This window comes from Alternaria atra, assembly GCF_907166805.1.
Source record: "Alternaria atra isolate CS162 genome assembly, contig: 25, whole genome shotgun sequence".
Lineage (NCBI taxonomy): Eukaryota > Fungi > Ascomycota > Dothideomycetes > Pleosporales > Pleosporaceae > Alternaria > Alternaria atra.
In genome coordinates, this window is record NW_025091323.1 from 3,554,806 (window position 1) to 3,569,692 (window position 14,887).

The following is a 14,887-nucleotide window of genomic DNA, read 5'->3' on the forward strand; positions in this document are numbered from 1 at the left end:
CAGATTTGCCGCTCATATGTTACAGGAAGTGTGGGCTACGAGTATAATTGCGGTCGATTGCCCAGTTCCTTACGGTTCAGCAGTAGCTCATTGTTTTTCCCCGTTCAACCTCTTCCCTGTCTGCTAATCATGACGGCCAACGCTGCATCCAACGCCGTGGACATGGCCATGTCCAACGAGCCCGCTAAGGCTGCTATGCCTCTGTTTGAAGTTGACGAGAAGCGTGCCCTCAGATGATCACACGCCGTCGACTCTCAGCCATCAACCCCATGACGCTGATGTCTTCGATGCCGACTTGGAAGGCGAGGAGCCTACCGAGGAGGATCTGAAGACACTCCGTCGTGTATCAGGAAAGATTCCGTGGACTGCCTTCACCATCGCCTTCGTCGAGCTTTGCGAGCGATTCGGATACTACGGTTGCCAAGTATTGTGTATGTTGCCGTCCATCGCCATCAGTATTCAAACCCACTAACCTTTTCAAGACACCAACTTCATTCAGAAGGATCTCCCTATAATTGATGGTGTTGTACAATCTACTGGTCGCGACCCGCGTCAAACGGGTCAACCAGGTGCACTAGGCATGGGACAGCGTGCTTCCTTTGGTATCGGCCAGTTCAACTCTTTTTGGGCTTATACCACGCCCATCATCGGTGCCATCATTGCCGACGAGTACCTTGGTCGTTTCAACACAATCTTCATCGCCATCGCCTTCTCCATCCTAGGTCACATCCTGCTCATCATCTCCGCCATCCCTCCCGTGCTCACCAGCGGTAATGCCATCGGTCCTTTCATCCTAGGTGTCATCACCCCCGGTTTCGGTACCGGAGCTTTCAAGGCCAACATCTCTCCGTTGATCGCTGAGCAATATCGTCAAACCAAGCCGCGTGTTATCAAGGACCCCAAGACAGGCGAGCGCGTACTCTCCGACCCTAACATTACGCTCTCTCGTATCTTCTTGTGTAGGTTGTCGCCTATTGCCATACTGTAATCAGCCCACTAATCTTCTCCAGACTTCTACATGTTCATCAACATCGGTTCCCTCACTGGACAAATTTCCATGGTGTACGTCGAGAAGTACGTCGGCTTCTGGTGTGCATGGCTGCTACCCACCATTATGTTCTGCTTCTGTCCCATCGTTCTTTGGGTCTGCAGAAACAAGTACCACCACACTCCTCCGACCGGTTCCGTCCTCATCCGTGCAGTCAAAGTCTTGAGGCTCGCTACCAAGGGCAAGTGGTCTATCAACCCCGTCACCACGCGCAAGAACTTCAAGAGCGAGCGTTTCTGGGAGGACGTCAAGCCCAGCCATCTCGGTGCCAACAAGCCTGGCTGGATGCAGTTCGATGACGCTTGGGTCGACCAGGTTGCTCGTGGTATGCGTGCATGCTCTTGCTTTACCTGGATTCCCCTCTACTGGCTGTTAGTAATACTCCTGTATGAATTGTATGTGAGACAAACACTGACTTGGTACACCAATCTTTAGGTCGTACAACCAGATGAACAACAATCTCACCTCGCAAGCCGCTACAATGACACGTAACGGTGTTCCCAACGACCTCATCACCAACCTCAACCCCATTTCCCTCGTCATCTTCATCCCTATTGTAGACAACTTCCTCTACCCCGCTCTCCGCAAGGCAAACATCCGCTTCACTCCCATCAAGCGTATCGCATTCGGTTTCATCCTCGCGTCCTTCGCCATGGTATCTGCTGCTGTTATCCAGCACTACATCTACGCCGAGGGCCCATGCGGCGAGTACATGAACAGCTGCGACGACCCAGCCCCAATCAACGTCTGGACCCAAGCCGTCCCTTACGTGCTCGTCGGTTTCTCTGAAATCTTCACATCCATCACTGGACTCGAGTTTGCGTTTACAAAAGCGCCCACGAACATGCGTTCGCTGGTCACTTCGTACTGGCACTTCATGTCTGCCTTCTCCAACGCGCTTGGTCAGGCGTTTGTGTCGCTATCCGAAGATCCTTTGTTGGTGTGGAACTACACAGCTGTGGCTATCTTGGCGTTCATTGGTGGTATCCTCTTCTGGTTCCATCAGCGCAAGACGGACAAGCAGGAGGACACCCTCAACATGCTTCCGGACTCCAACTATGTGGGCAAGGACCGAAGACACGGTCCTGTGATTGACGAGGAGGGTGTTGCTGGCCACAATGTCGAAGCGCATGTGCGCACTTAGATTGTGGTAGTGCACAGCATGATGCGACACGTCGATGTTTACGAATGCGGCTACCGAGGGTGGCTGTATGTGGTTGATTTGTTATGATCGGTGATACCTATTTGACTTACAAGTTGGAAGCTAGTTAATACACGAGTCTTTCACTTAGCTCAAAATACCTCTTCCTTTTATGTTGATTCTTCGCTATGCCATATTTTGCTGCATTGAAGATAACTTGCCTCAATTATGCTACTAGAGGGTCATGTGTATATATAGGGCTGAAATTCTAGGTTGCCGTTACCTTGCATGCCCGTTCTGCGTCCTTCCGCAGCATCGCACCCTTGCTAGTCATGCATTGGCGACATCGGAGGCGAGGCGTGGGTAAGGTAAACACAAGCCTCAGCCTCAACGACAAGATCCGACCCATTGCTTGGAAATCCGCTAGCACCTGCATACGCTCTTGGTAGCCAGCAATCTCTCGGTGCGGTTTTAGTATAGACTAGTCAGCTTTGTCGATGGTATGGATGAACTACTGTTACGTTTGGAGGGTCTACCGGAGATAACTAAATTCTGCCTTAGAAAAGAACAATGTATAGCGAAGGTTATGATGCAGTTCTACTTTAATATGAGTGAGTTGGCTACTAAGGTTGCTGTTGAAGCTTGCCTGTACGTGCCTACTGATGTTGCCTGCTTTAGTACCTGATCTTTAGTACCTGATCTTTAGTAGGCATTCTACCCTCTTCTGTCATTGTAATAGGCACAACGTAGGCAATGCCTCCTAAGGATGAAGCTGGGTATGAAGGCAGTTGGGATACAGAGAGTGTCTCTGTAGCCCCAAGTGAGGGACCACGGTTATTACCAATAGTAAAAAGTGTTGTGTTGTTCTGTATGTTGTTACAAAGATGGTTGAAACATGTTTCAGCTTGGCCTACTACAGTAAGGTCTATAACCTCTTTAACTGTCCTATCTACAGACTGCCTAAACACATCCCCCATACTTAGGATAGGATTAAGGTCTTGCTCAGAATTATAGTCGCGAATTAGGAAAGGATTAAAGACCTAGAACTGTGACTTAAGGCTGTCTATAATGTTCAGAACTTGTTTAGAACTTAGTTAGTGTAGAATGTGCCGGACAAGCGCTACGGAATAAGAGTTCTATTCAAGATGATGTGCGCGCACGGTCTTATACTTACCTGCCATGATTTCTAACCATCTGACCATGGCCTAGACAGTAGCGGCAAGAATCCGGCTAGCGCCATGGTTAGCCGAGGTTGATCCATGGTCAGATGACATTAGTCCTCAGTCGGTATCTGCTTCTACACACCCCACGACAGTGCATTCTCAAGATCTGGAAAGATCAATGAAGCTATTGAGTCTCTTTATCGAATCCATTCATAGAAAATTGTGGTAACTACGCGATCGTGTCGAGCCTCTTGATCCCCTCTAAGGAGCGCGTATGGCCTGCTCAGGTCTATTCAGTGTTGTGGTTCCTCGTGTTGCTGGATTCTTACATTACATTGCATTTCATCTCGACATCTAGCTTCTCGTTTATTTTTTCAAATCAAATCTTGCTTTGGAAAGACTTCTACTTAGTTGTGTGTCCCTACGCTAGGTGTTCGAGAAACACTATGGTGGTGTGATGAGGATGTTCACAAGAGAGCGACAACAACATGAGCGACGAACAGCAAGAACCCCGCAAGATGATCACAATCGTTCGTAAGCCTGCTTTTACAGGGAGCAAAAGACTCGTCTCCTGCCTCTTCTCAAATTTGCCTGAAGATCACAGTGGCGCTCACCCTGATTCACTTCGAAATGAAAGTTTGGAACATTCTAACACGAAATTCGTACTGTTCACCCACAGACCATAGCAAACGCTGAGCTAGGTGAGATGAAGACTGATCACTGCAGCTTCTCTCGTATCGCCATTGTTACCTACACCGTCGTATTTCCACCCCAACTCGCACAGCACAACAGCAATGGACGACGTGTGGAGCGACACGGACACCAGCATGACGCCACTCCACTCTTCATCTTTCTTGTCTACGGAATCGTCTTCTACCCCACCCACGTTCCTCACCACCTACCAAACTAGTCTCATATCCGCCTATACATCGCATAGCAATCGCGTCAGCGACCTCATGAACACCGTCGTCGACCTCGAGATCAGCGTGCGGCGAGAGCGCGACGAATCGAGCCTCCCGTACCTTGCAAAAGAGCTGGAAAGGGCGCAAGAGGACTTGTTGTTGCATAGAGATGCAAAACGAAAGAAGAAGAGGGAGATTGAGAGAGAGGAGGAGAACTTGAAGACGGTGGTTGGGAATGGGTCAGAAATGGCGAGGAGGCAGTTGAATGAGATTGGGACATATATGGAGAGGGAGAGGACAATAGTCTGTCTGCGTTGAAAGAATGACTAACTGGGATGTGCGTCCAGTGGGTTCGAATAAGAAGCGAATCGTGTCTGGCGTAGTGATGCCTTGGGCTGCTCGAACATTTACGAGCTCCACTAAAGGTAGTACAGAGATGAGGGCAAGCAGTACACACAGCTTGATCCTGTCTCATTGTGGATATATTTTGTACGCCAGAGTTCGTTAGGAGGAAGGATACTCTGAAATCCGATAACTGGGATGGGACTGAGCGAGCAACGGTCATAATAAGAAGATTGAGATTACAGTTGTATACAAGGTGATGTTACAAGTAGCAAGGTACCAAGATCAAAGATCAATAATACAAGGTTCAAGATGATGCAATACCAGAGGATTCCGAGCCCAGAGCGGCACGCTTTTGCTAGCTGGTATTTTCTTCCCGGTCCTCGTTCAGTACTTCGTCAAATTCGAGCATCGGATGCGTCACCTCTCCCCAACACCACAAACATGTCTTGATCCCATCTTGTCGTCCGCACGCGCAACGCTCTTTTTGATCAGCGAAGGCTGTGTCAAGGTTGTACTCTTCCGCTTCGTAACAGCGCAGGCACAGCCACCGGTCAAGGAATCGGTTGCGTAAAGTGCACTGGCATTGAGAAGCTTGAAGACCTTTTCGACTCTGGATCACGTCCGATGGCAAACATTCATTACAGAACCATCGTTTCCTCTGCTCCGTGGTTCGGTACAAGGCTCGAAGGACTGGCGAGGGATGAGCAACGCTCGAAGACGCTGATGCGGCCAACGTATGGTTGCCGAAGTCTAATTCTAGAAGGTTTTCCACACTCTCGGGTAGACCAAAGCTATCTTCCTCGAAGGGGACGTCGATGAAGCCTTGATCATGATAAGGCGCATGTGGACTGTTTGAAGGGTCTTGCCACTGCGACCCGGCGTCATCACTCGCCATGTGATGTGGGCTGAGGATGGGTATCTCGAGAGGTGACAGAAGAATGAAGCCGCTGAAGTTGGGCAGTTCGTCCTCGTCGCAAGGTGTTTCGTATATGCTCTGGTAGACGCAGTGAATGCGGCATTCATCGCACGTGCTAACTTTGCATCTAGCACAGGGACGGCATTCCGTGTCAGATTCCTTTGCACCACACTTGATGGATTCAGTACAATCATAAGCGTAGAAGAAACTCGACTTCTTGTGACGCTTGTTGCGGATCTGTACACCTCTACCAGAGCATTTGAGCTTTCCCAGCAAGTTTTCTAGGCTGCCAGGTCGTGGCACAATCGTTTCATGGGTACCTTTTGAGCATAACAGTAGTGCCAGTAAGTCGTCTGGGTATAGGTTGGATATGATCATCTCCAGTAAGCCATACTGGTGGAAGACTTCCATAAGTGGACACCGTTGCCTAGACTCGGACAGAGTGCTGTTTCGGGTCTTTTTATGCGTCTCGATTAGCTTGTCCCTTGACCTCTTGCGCTTCAGCGTCTCCATAATCTTTCAGTTGCGATAATCTTGCTTTCTGATGTTCTCTACTTCTGTTGCTCTACCGGTTGACGAGTGGTGGTCCAATGATTGAGTGGCCGTAAGGATCCTGATGCTTCTGAAGAACAATGAGCGGGATAACAAGGACAGTAACAGTTATGTTGAAGTCATCGTGGGCCAGCAAATCCGTGATGAGAGTACCGGCTCATGAGTACGGGCAAGTCCGCACGACGACGGGAAACGCATCTCAAGGCGACGTACTTGTCTCACACGCCACAGCGTGTATATAGCCTCCGGCGCTTTCAATAGCGCTTAGCAACCTACAATGGTCAGATCCGGATCCATCCTGGTGTTATGTAGGCGGTAATGTTGTGGGGAAGCTGCACGAGCGGGACGAAGTAGAAAATAGCGCTGTGTTACCAACGCTTAGCAGTAAAGTGGGGCGTAGACTTGGGAAGCAGGGCGCCTCGGTGAGCATGAAAGAAGATGGGAATGTCCTTTGTCTCGTCTATTTTGTGTATCGTGAAATGGAAAGTGCGGTGCCGGAGAGTTACGGGACTATGTTCCGATGGCCGCCGATCGACGAATGAGCGGCGATGACACAATGATGCCTCGGTCGTTCCTTCTTTCCGTTCCTCTCACCCATCAACCAACTCTGGTATACTGCTGCAATACTCGACGCTTCACAAGAATCGCGTAATATCCCTTCAGTGCTGCTCGCTACCCATCTCGTTCCTCCGCTGATCGTGGCATGTCATCTTACGAAGTATTTTGCAGTGTATGTTAACGCGACGCGTCATACCAAAACTTCCTTTTCTGGTTACAATCACTCAGAACAATGATTCCATCAGAAGAGCCTTGAATATGGCCACGCTTCTGTTCAACAACTTCAATGTCACTTGGCGAGTGCTTCGATGGGGGTAGATAGATTCGCACAAGAATTGATTCCGTTTCCTCACCCAACCACACTAGTAATTCGAGGTTCTCCCATTAACTAGGTCGCAAGCCCCTTTGTTCTAGTCAGATCTCCTACCATATGGTTCCGATGAGCTCCGACCCTGTCAGCTCGCTGCAGCTTCGTGATCCTTTATTTCTTCTCATCAGGAATGGAGTAGCAGCAACCAATGTCGAGCACGTTGTAGAAAGTGCAGTCGCGCTGGACGTAGAAGCCACCCTTCTTGTAGCAAGTCGCTTTTGTTGTGCAGATACCCGATGGGTCTGATCTTCCACAAGGCGCTGGGTACGGGTCTTTTGGTGCACCAAGAACAAGGGACGTGATCGCAGCGATGACGACAAGGACCTTCATTTTGGACTGTGATGGCCGTTGGTGCAGTGTTTGTCAGAGAAGACGTTGATGGTGATCCTCACGAGGATGTTTAGAGCTGAGTATGTTGATGTCTCGGTATGTGACCGCTCCGGTGATCACGAAACCCATCAGTTTATATATACCACAAACTCGTATCTGCGACGCCACTGACATCGCTGTGGAATACAACAGTCTTCCATGTCCTCTGCATTACAAGCCAAAATTAGCTGAACCTGCCCGGCCGAATACAAGATCGCAAGGTTTGTCCAATCCAGGCAATCCCACGACCACTAGTGATCGCATTTAGTTCTGCATATCCCCAGCAGAGATATCATCAGGTTGTGCTCCGGGCCAATGTGAGCTCACACCTGTGGACTTCGCGATAGCGCTCATATGCGTAAATTGCATCGCAGCCTTTAGCGAGGAACTCAATATATCTTCCCCAGATTCTCGTATCCCCAGAACGTCTGATAAGGTCCACCACGCGAGCTAGACATTCTACCATATGAAGAGGTCCGTACTGTTGTTTCCGATTCGGTTATTAGGCAGCTATGACGTTGCTGTAGCGTCTGGTGCTGGATTCTGTTGTGTTGCCCTACATACGATTCTGTCGAAGTGGAAGGTCCAAGGATGTCAGTGATAACTACGGCGGCAAGTCCAGTTTTCCACCCCGTTGGATCCCTACTCCAAGTTCGCTCCTGATATATAGTCACTTTGCCAAACAATCGTGCAACGCAAAAGTTGCTGGCCATTCGATCCAGAATGGAACGCTTAAATATCCACTGGCTAGTATCGAGTGCGTCTTCGATGTTCTGGTTGGCTAGCAACAATGCTGTGCTTCCAGAGAACGTTTTTTGACTTACTGGTCGATTGGGATTCGACATACTCCTAGCCTTCGTGTGGCCTGATCATGTCGTAGCACAGGAACACAATGCGCCACCATTGGTCTAGACCTTTCACAAATAAACGTTCGAGACGGCTCGAGGCGTTGAGGCGCATGCCGGTATTCGTCCCCTCGATTTCTTTTGCAGCAAAATGTCATGATATCTTTTGCGGGCCTGGAGCCCCAGCTAGTTCAGAATCGCAGCGAAAAGTCCTCGACGTGTTTCCTGACGGACTTCGAGCCCGATTCGACCAGCGGTTCCGCCGAGCTGAGTACGAGTTGAGCAACCAGAGTTGGAAGACCTAGTTAAGGGATGTGCCACTGTCTTGTACATGACCGCAGTCGCACCAAAATAGTTCATGCCTGGGCGCAGTATTTGGTGCGCCCGCTGTCGGACACGCTAAAAATCGCGCATTACGTCACGTATGCGCAGTTTAGCAGGCAGTCAGCCTCACATACCTCTATTCACAGCACCGGACGTAGCCGCAAGGCTGCGGCTTACAACAGGGTGGCCGTCGTCACCTTTTCCAACCCTGGATGCGCTATTAAAGATATTCCTGGTCGATTGGCTCGAACAGCGCATTGCATTACACTCTCAACACAAATTTTCACGACACCAGGGCCCGTGTGCAACACCATGCCCAAAAGAAATCTCACTACGACACGCCTGGTAAGCTTCTAGAATGTCAGTAATCGAATCATATAAGTTTTCGCTTATCTATACCGCGCACAGCCGGCTTGTCCATAGAAGCACCTTTCTTCCATGGAGCTTCTAGCGCCGTGAAGATTCTCGGGCAGACTAACTCGCGTCAGGGACGCCGGCGGTCAGTGGCGGCACTCAGCCATGATTGGTTGATGTCGTCACCCCTGCTGGGAAGGATCAACCGGCCTGCAGCCGCATCTCCACCTTTTGTTCCCAGCATCAGCCGCATCGATTCCCACGACATCATTCTGTATGGACTTTATATCTCTGTACTTCGTTTGATTGTCGTCTGCTTCCGATAAACTCCCCACAAACGCCACCAGTCTGCTGGTGCGTGAAACCCGACCCATCCGTCTAATGACGAAATGACGATATCCCGAGTCTCGTAAATACTGTCTATCCAAAGAGGCTAGTATCTTGGCCCCAGAATGGCCATGGCCCCACGGAAAGGAACGCGACGAGCGTGTGACCCTTGTTCTGTCAGTGAGTGTTAGGTGCAGGTCAACAATTGTGACACAACTGACATTGTGCTCTCTTTTTCTAGGAAAAGTGCGATGTGATGGCAATCAGCCATGTTCAAGGTGCGAAGCGGCTAGTTGGGACTGCACTTATTTGAAGACGCATGGGAAAAGCGGACCAAAAGGACCACGTCGGACTACAGAAGCTGCTATCAGGAGACTGCAAGAACGCAGCAAGGGGCCCCATGATGAGGGGTCAAGAAGCAACAGCGAGACAAGCTTTGATGCTGGAAGCCCAAGAACTGCTGACTTGCCTTATTTGGACCCGATACCCCTGATGAGCGACTCTGATGTGGACCCCAAGGCCTGGCCAGATATATTGAGTCCCACGCTGTCCGCCATCCCCCAAGAGCCTCAGAGGATATCGACTGCCTGCCTATCGCACTACTTGGACATCTATCAAGCACGCGGATACGGTATATGGCCGGTTGTCGATGCTGAAGCACTTACTGCACGGCTTTTGACTCATCCCGACGACTTGGAAGCCTACGCACTAGCCACCGCGATATGTGCTGCCATAGTGAGCCAGTTCTCTATAGATGCTGACCCAGGGAGTCCACTCGAGGGTCACTATCGCGTCCCGAGCAACACGTTTGAATCGGAAGCGAAGAAAGCGAGGAACGATTCTGATCACCTGGAGAATGTCACCATATTCTCTTTGCTAAGCAGCTTCTTCCTACACGTCTACTCAGCAAACGTTGGGAGAATGAACGCTTCCACAGTCCTCCTCGGGGAGGCTATCTTCAAGGCACACATCATAGGGTTACATAAGCCGACGCACTACGAGCTTATGACCATCGAGCAAACACAGTACGCTCTGAGGGTCTACTGGCTCCTCTTCATCACGGAGCGAGCACACTCCCTGCAACACGATGTGCCAACGACGTTGAAGCGAGCCCCTAGCCTTCCTAGATTGGAAGACTTACATGATGGATCGGTTACACCTGCGTTCGTCCAGCTTTGTCGGCTTTTTAACATCCTCGATGTTACCATAACAGCAGAACCTGCAGCTGCACGCCATGCTCTTGCTTTAGCTCAGCAACAGCTGAGCAGCGACGAAGATCCTCGCAGTCTCGAGAACGAGCTTCAGCGCGCAGATATCACTATGACTCAGCAATGGATGCGTATCTTCTTGTGGCAACATGCTCTCAATGTAACCAACTTGAGCAGCCGCGCCAGTCAAGATGAGGAGTTCTCTTTCCGCTTTCCTGCCAAAGTAGCTCAAAACGTTCTCAGTAATCTAAGTAGCCTCTCGCGGGAAAGCGTCGAGGCGCATGGTCCAGGCATGGTATGTACCATATCGCTGAGGAGCACAGAATATCACTGACATGCATATAGGAGTCCAAGCTCTTCGACGTTGCAAATTCACTTGCCGACGTCATGATGATTATGCCTTCGCTCAATCACGAATCTCACTTTAGTGTTAGCCCTAGAGATCTTATTCACTCACTAGCGCAAGTGCTCGCTTCCTTTCGTGGCGGCAACCCCGCTGTCATTAGCATACTACAGGACAAGCTCACTATGCTTGGGCTCTCTGCCGGGTCGCCACAAAAGTTGCTTGAGCTTTCCTCGCCCGAAGAGGAGCATGATGAATGGCATGGCAGAACGATGTCCGCCCCTTCCACGTACCCATCCTCGGCCGCCGACCCATCGATGCCGCCACCACTTCAATCGAGCATGAGTATGGATGCAACGTATTGATCCGTTTAGTTTCTCAAGGCACACACCTATGCAGTTCGACCTGCGCATGGAAGACTGTGAATGCAAATTGCGGTCACAAGCGACGCTCACGCCGAGACCTGCAGCCCACATATCTGGTTCACCAACGTCCGCAAGATATCCGCCTATCAAGAAACCCATTTCTCTGTCAGCAGGAAGCCCGCCGTCTATGAATGCATCACCCAGTATCGTGGAGATCGAGGCGACCATTACGACATGCTCGATGTAACGCTGTCCAGATCACCTACTCATCGCCAAGGGGAAATTCCCAGATCCAAGGCTTGTCAAGGTCACTTTCTGGGCACGGCTGGAAGAATATCCCGAAGCTCTCGAAGGGCACATGCGCCTTGGCGATGAGGGTTAATTTTTGTGGGAACGGTACAAGGATCGTGATGACGCGATACTCAAGGATCTGGTTCATGAGCATGTTAAGAAGAGCGGAAGGGGAAATGGCGGAGTTGAAGCTATGCAGACGCATGTGTGCATGCAGATGAGACAGAAACAGGCTGAGACCAAGATGAAAATCGAGAAGCGAAAGAGTAATATGATATCGACCCTGTGAAGGCGACCTATATCATTAATGGCGACGACAAAGGCAATCTTGTAGCTGCTGGCGTAGAGAGACCGTACGCATATCATTTGCCTCCTTGCAGATAAGGCGTTCGACTGCTCCGGCCGGTATTCGTGGTAAGACTGATTCGACTTGGAAACCAGGACAAGATCAATGGCAGCGCATGTGAATGTTGGAGACAAGCCACGTCGTAAAGTTGCGATGCGTATTATGATTCGGTACCATAGTTGCGACTTCCCACGGGGATTACGAATATAACTACTACCCATCACCACTCTATCTCAAATACGCGAGTCATCCACATTGCTGGACCCTCTGATGAATTACTTCTTAACTAAATCTATCTTGGCTTGAAAACTACACCACTTCGACACCATGAGGTCAACGTGTTGATCGTGGGTACCAGAAAACTGCTAAATCTAGACAACTATTGCGCGCTAATCATATATGACAGCTTTTGCAACATGCTACCACCACCAAGCCTTGACCTGTTATTTCGTGTTCATAACGTATGCCCGCCATCCACCTACTCCTTGCACCCAGAGTATCTTCACTCTACTCTACAAGCCTTTTCGTCGAAAACGATCTCCTTCTGCAGGCTGACCATCTCCAGAAAATTCACGTCATCGTACTCCACCGCATTCTCCGCCTGCCTCCTATGGCATGCCGCGCCGCACAATTCTGGGCGGCCTCTATGGGCCCCAATCTGGCGAGGACAAAGGTAGACTTTGCGGGTTCGCGGAACAACGTGCCACTCTTCGGTCTTGTGGACGGGAAGAACCTCCGGCTATATCAGACTGATGTCTTGGACGCTGCGGACGTTCGGGTTCGATGTTTGGACTTTGATAGCGGTAAGGTACTTCTAAGTACACGTCAATATCGTGTACATCTGATTGATTCATACAACATACCTTGTCTTTGATCCACTCATGCAGAGCATCGATCTGGAAATACAACGCCTCAGCTTGCAGGCGATTGTACAGATCATAGTCAAAGCCGTTCATCTTGCTGTAGAAGAGGGGAAAGACTTCAGGACGACGCATGAAACGAAGAAGATGCTCGAAGAGATCAGGGTCGGCATCCAGGAAGTACGAGCCATCTACCTCAGGCTCCCAAGGGCGGAAACGGCCGGAGAGTTGCCGCTCAAACAAGCCAGACTCGGCCATAAGTGTGTCGCGCGAGACTTTGAACTTGCGACCGCCAATATCGAGTGTAAGGTGTTTTGGATAGCTGGAAGTGATATTTGTTCCTTCAACGGTAAGTACGGTAATATTGATAAGATAGGTAGCTGGGATGGGTTCGGCTTTACCGTTTTGCTGGTTGTTGCTGTCCTTGATGTCAATAGGCGCGCTTGCATCATCGATGTTCGCGGCTGTCATCGCGGTAGCGGTGTTATCGGGACCCATTCTTGCGGTCGACGAAAGCAATGTGCGACGTCGTGGTTGTTATCCGCGATGCGAGTTCTAGAATATGCGGGGTATGCTCTCAGACTCACCTGCAGATTCACCATTCATTGTTCATGTCCCGCCAAGGAAAGGAATAGTCCGGAATCTTCACCGTGAACAGAACACATGCTCTGAGACTATGACCATTCGCACGACTTCTAAGCCGAAGATGACCCAGTACTTATGACACTTCATATCTGCTCACATGCATGGCCTAGAACCCATACTCGCTCCATAGGCTTGCCTTTACAAGAAGTTATCAAACTCGTCGGGCACCAAACTTCTCAGCGATAGCCTTCTGCGCCGCCAGAAATTCCTGTAAAGTCTGCTCCGCCTGCACTCTTTTGCCTCTCTCATAATACATGTCTCATATCAACTCGTTGTAAATTTTCCTTACATCATCAAGACGACTCTTCATGGCTTTCGTTTCATCCTTTGCATCTTCGACTGACTTTTTCATAGCCTTCGTTTCTTTCTTTGTGTCGTCGATTGACTTCTGCATCTTCCGAGCACTATCGCAATGCGTAGACCGCTCTACAATTAGATCGTAGTTGATCTCCTTAAGCACTTTGATATCTCCAATTAGCTCCTCCATCCTATCGTTAAGTTACGCTGTGACTATAGTGTCGCTTTTGAGGGTCGCAAGTTCGTGGTTCAGCCGCGCCAGCTCCGCTGCCTCCTCCTGGTGGCGCTTTCGCATCTTGGGCTCAGCATTGGAAGAGTCTTCGGTCTTGCGCTTTCTAGGTGAAGATAATTGACTTTCTAGGTGAAGATAATTGACTTTCAACTAGCTACAGTCAGATCTGAAAACAGTTACGCTGCAGGTTCAGATCTCTTACCTCCCAATTGCTCGAATGCATTCGGCTCAACGTGATCGCGCCTTGAAAGGGGGCGCCTTGGTTCGCACATCATGTGTAAGAAGGTAGTTTTGGGTGGAGATGCTTGAGGAAATCAAATGTGCGATTGTGACTGTGTGGGAATATAGTGCTAAACGTGCCAAGCGCTAGATAGATGAGGTGAAGGTGAGAGTGAGAAGCACTGCATGAGGAACTTTTGGTGGCTCTCTTCGGCCGCATCATTGTAGCCATCATGCCATAAAGAGAAGTTCCATAGTCTGCCTTCTTCGTCCATGATTGCAATCTCCGGACAGGCACCTGTCTCATCCGACTTCTCAACATGGCGTATGATCGCTGTTTAGTCATACAGAAAGCCAATCATCAAAATCGCCTGTGTAAGCTACACCTGACCCTTTAAATAATCCTCTCGCACCTGCCAAAGAAGCTCATCCAGCAAAGGCTCACCAATCTCACCGCCGTTCAATGCACCTTCCATGTCAGCCTTATCACAGCAACCCGACCATCCATACTGCACCTTGATCCACGCAGCATCCCACTGACTCGGTTCGAACGACATAGGAATCATCTCAAACCCCTTGTCGTGGATCGTACTATCCCTATATACTGCCACCGGACATTCCGCTTGATTGCCCACTTCGCGGCGATATTAACGTCGTTGCAAAGCTCAGCGGTTGTCACACTAGGGTCAGTTTCGCGAGCACGTGCAAGAGCGGTAGAGTAATCAGTGAGCTTCATGCAGTCGTAACGGATGTAAGTGTCGCGATCGGAGCGTTGTTGTTCTTGCAACGTTCCTTCATCTTGTAAGCTTCGTGGCCTCAAGAAAATTAGGCGATTGATGACCTATCCATGATATGTCCAAATTTATG

The 14,887-nt window shown here is 49.8% G+C and overlaps 5 protein-coding genes across 5 annotated transcripts; 3 read left to right on the plus strand and 2 right to left on the minus strand.

Annotated features, from left to right (window-relative positions):
• Positions 1-129: 129 nt before the first annotated feature.
• On the plus strand, positions 130-2,192 carry ALTATR162_LOCUS6252 (uncharacterized protein; the record flags this gene model as incomplete). The annotated part of the gene is made up of 5 exons (XM_043313873.1): positions 130-203; positions 259-431; positions 483-959; positions 1,011-1,419; positions 1,484-2,192. 5 exons carry the CDS (start codon positions 130-132, stop codon positions 2,190-2,192), a joined length of 1,842 nt encoding a protein of 613 aa, XP_043169808.1.
• Positions 2,193-4,146: 1,954 nt separating this feature from the next.
• On the plus strand, positions 4,147-4,572 carry ALTATR162_LOCUS6253 (uncharacterized protein; the record flags this gene model as incomplete). The annotated part of the gene is made up of 1 exon (XM_043313874.1): positions 4,147-4,572. One exon carries the CDS (start codon positions 4,147-4,149, stop codon positions 4,570-4,572), a length of 426 nt encoding a protein of 141 aa, XP_043169809.1.
• Positions 4,573-7,106: 2,534 nt separating this feature from the next.
• On the minus strand, positions 7,107-7,325 carry ALTATR162_LOCUS6254 (uncharacterized protein; the record flags this gene model as incomplete). The annotated part of the gene is made up of 1 exon (XM_043313875.1): positions 7,107-7,325. The coding sequence occupies one exon, from the start codon at positions 7,323-7,325 to the stop codon at positions 7,107-7,109; it is 219 nt and encodes a 72-aa protein (XP_043169810.1).
• Positions 7,326-9,706: 2,381 nt separating this feature from the next.
• On the plus strand, positions 9,707-11,130 carry ALTATR162_LOCUS6255 (uncharacterized protein; the record flags this gene model as incomplete). Its single annotated transcript, XM_043313876.1, has 2 exons — positions 9,707-10,717; positions 10,768-11,130. The coding sequence occupies 2 exons, from the start codon at positions 9,707-9,709 to the stop codon at positions 11,128-11,130; spliced, it is 1,374 nt and encodes a 457-aa protein (XP_043169811.1).
• Positions 11,131-12,506: 1,376 nt separating this feature from the next.
• ALTATR162_LOCUS6256 (uncharacterized protein) lies at positions 12,507-13,098 on the minus strand (the record flags this gene model as incomplete). Its single annotated transcript, XM_043313877.1, has 2 exons — positions 12,507-12,581; positions 12,631-13,098. The coding sequence occupies 2 exons, from the start codon at positions 13,096-13,098 to the stop codon at positions 12,507-12,509; spliced, it is 543 nt and encodes a 180-aa protein (XP_043169812.1).
• Positions 13,099-14,887: the final 1,789 nt, after the last annotated feature.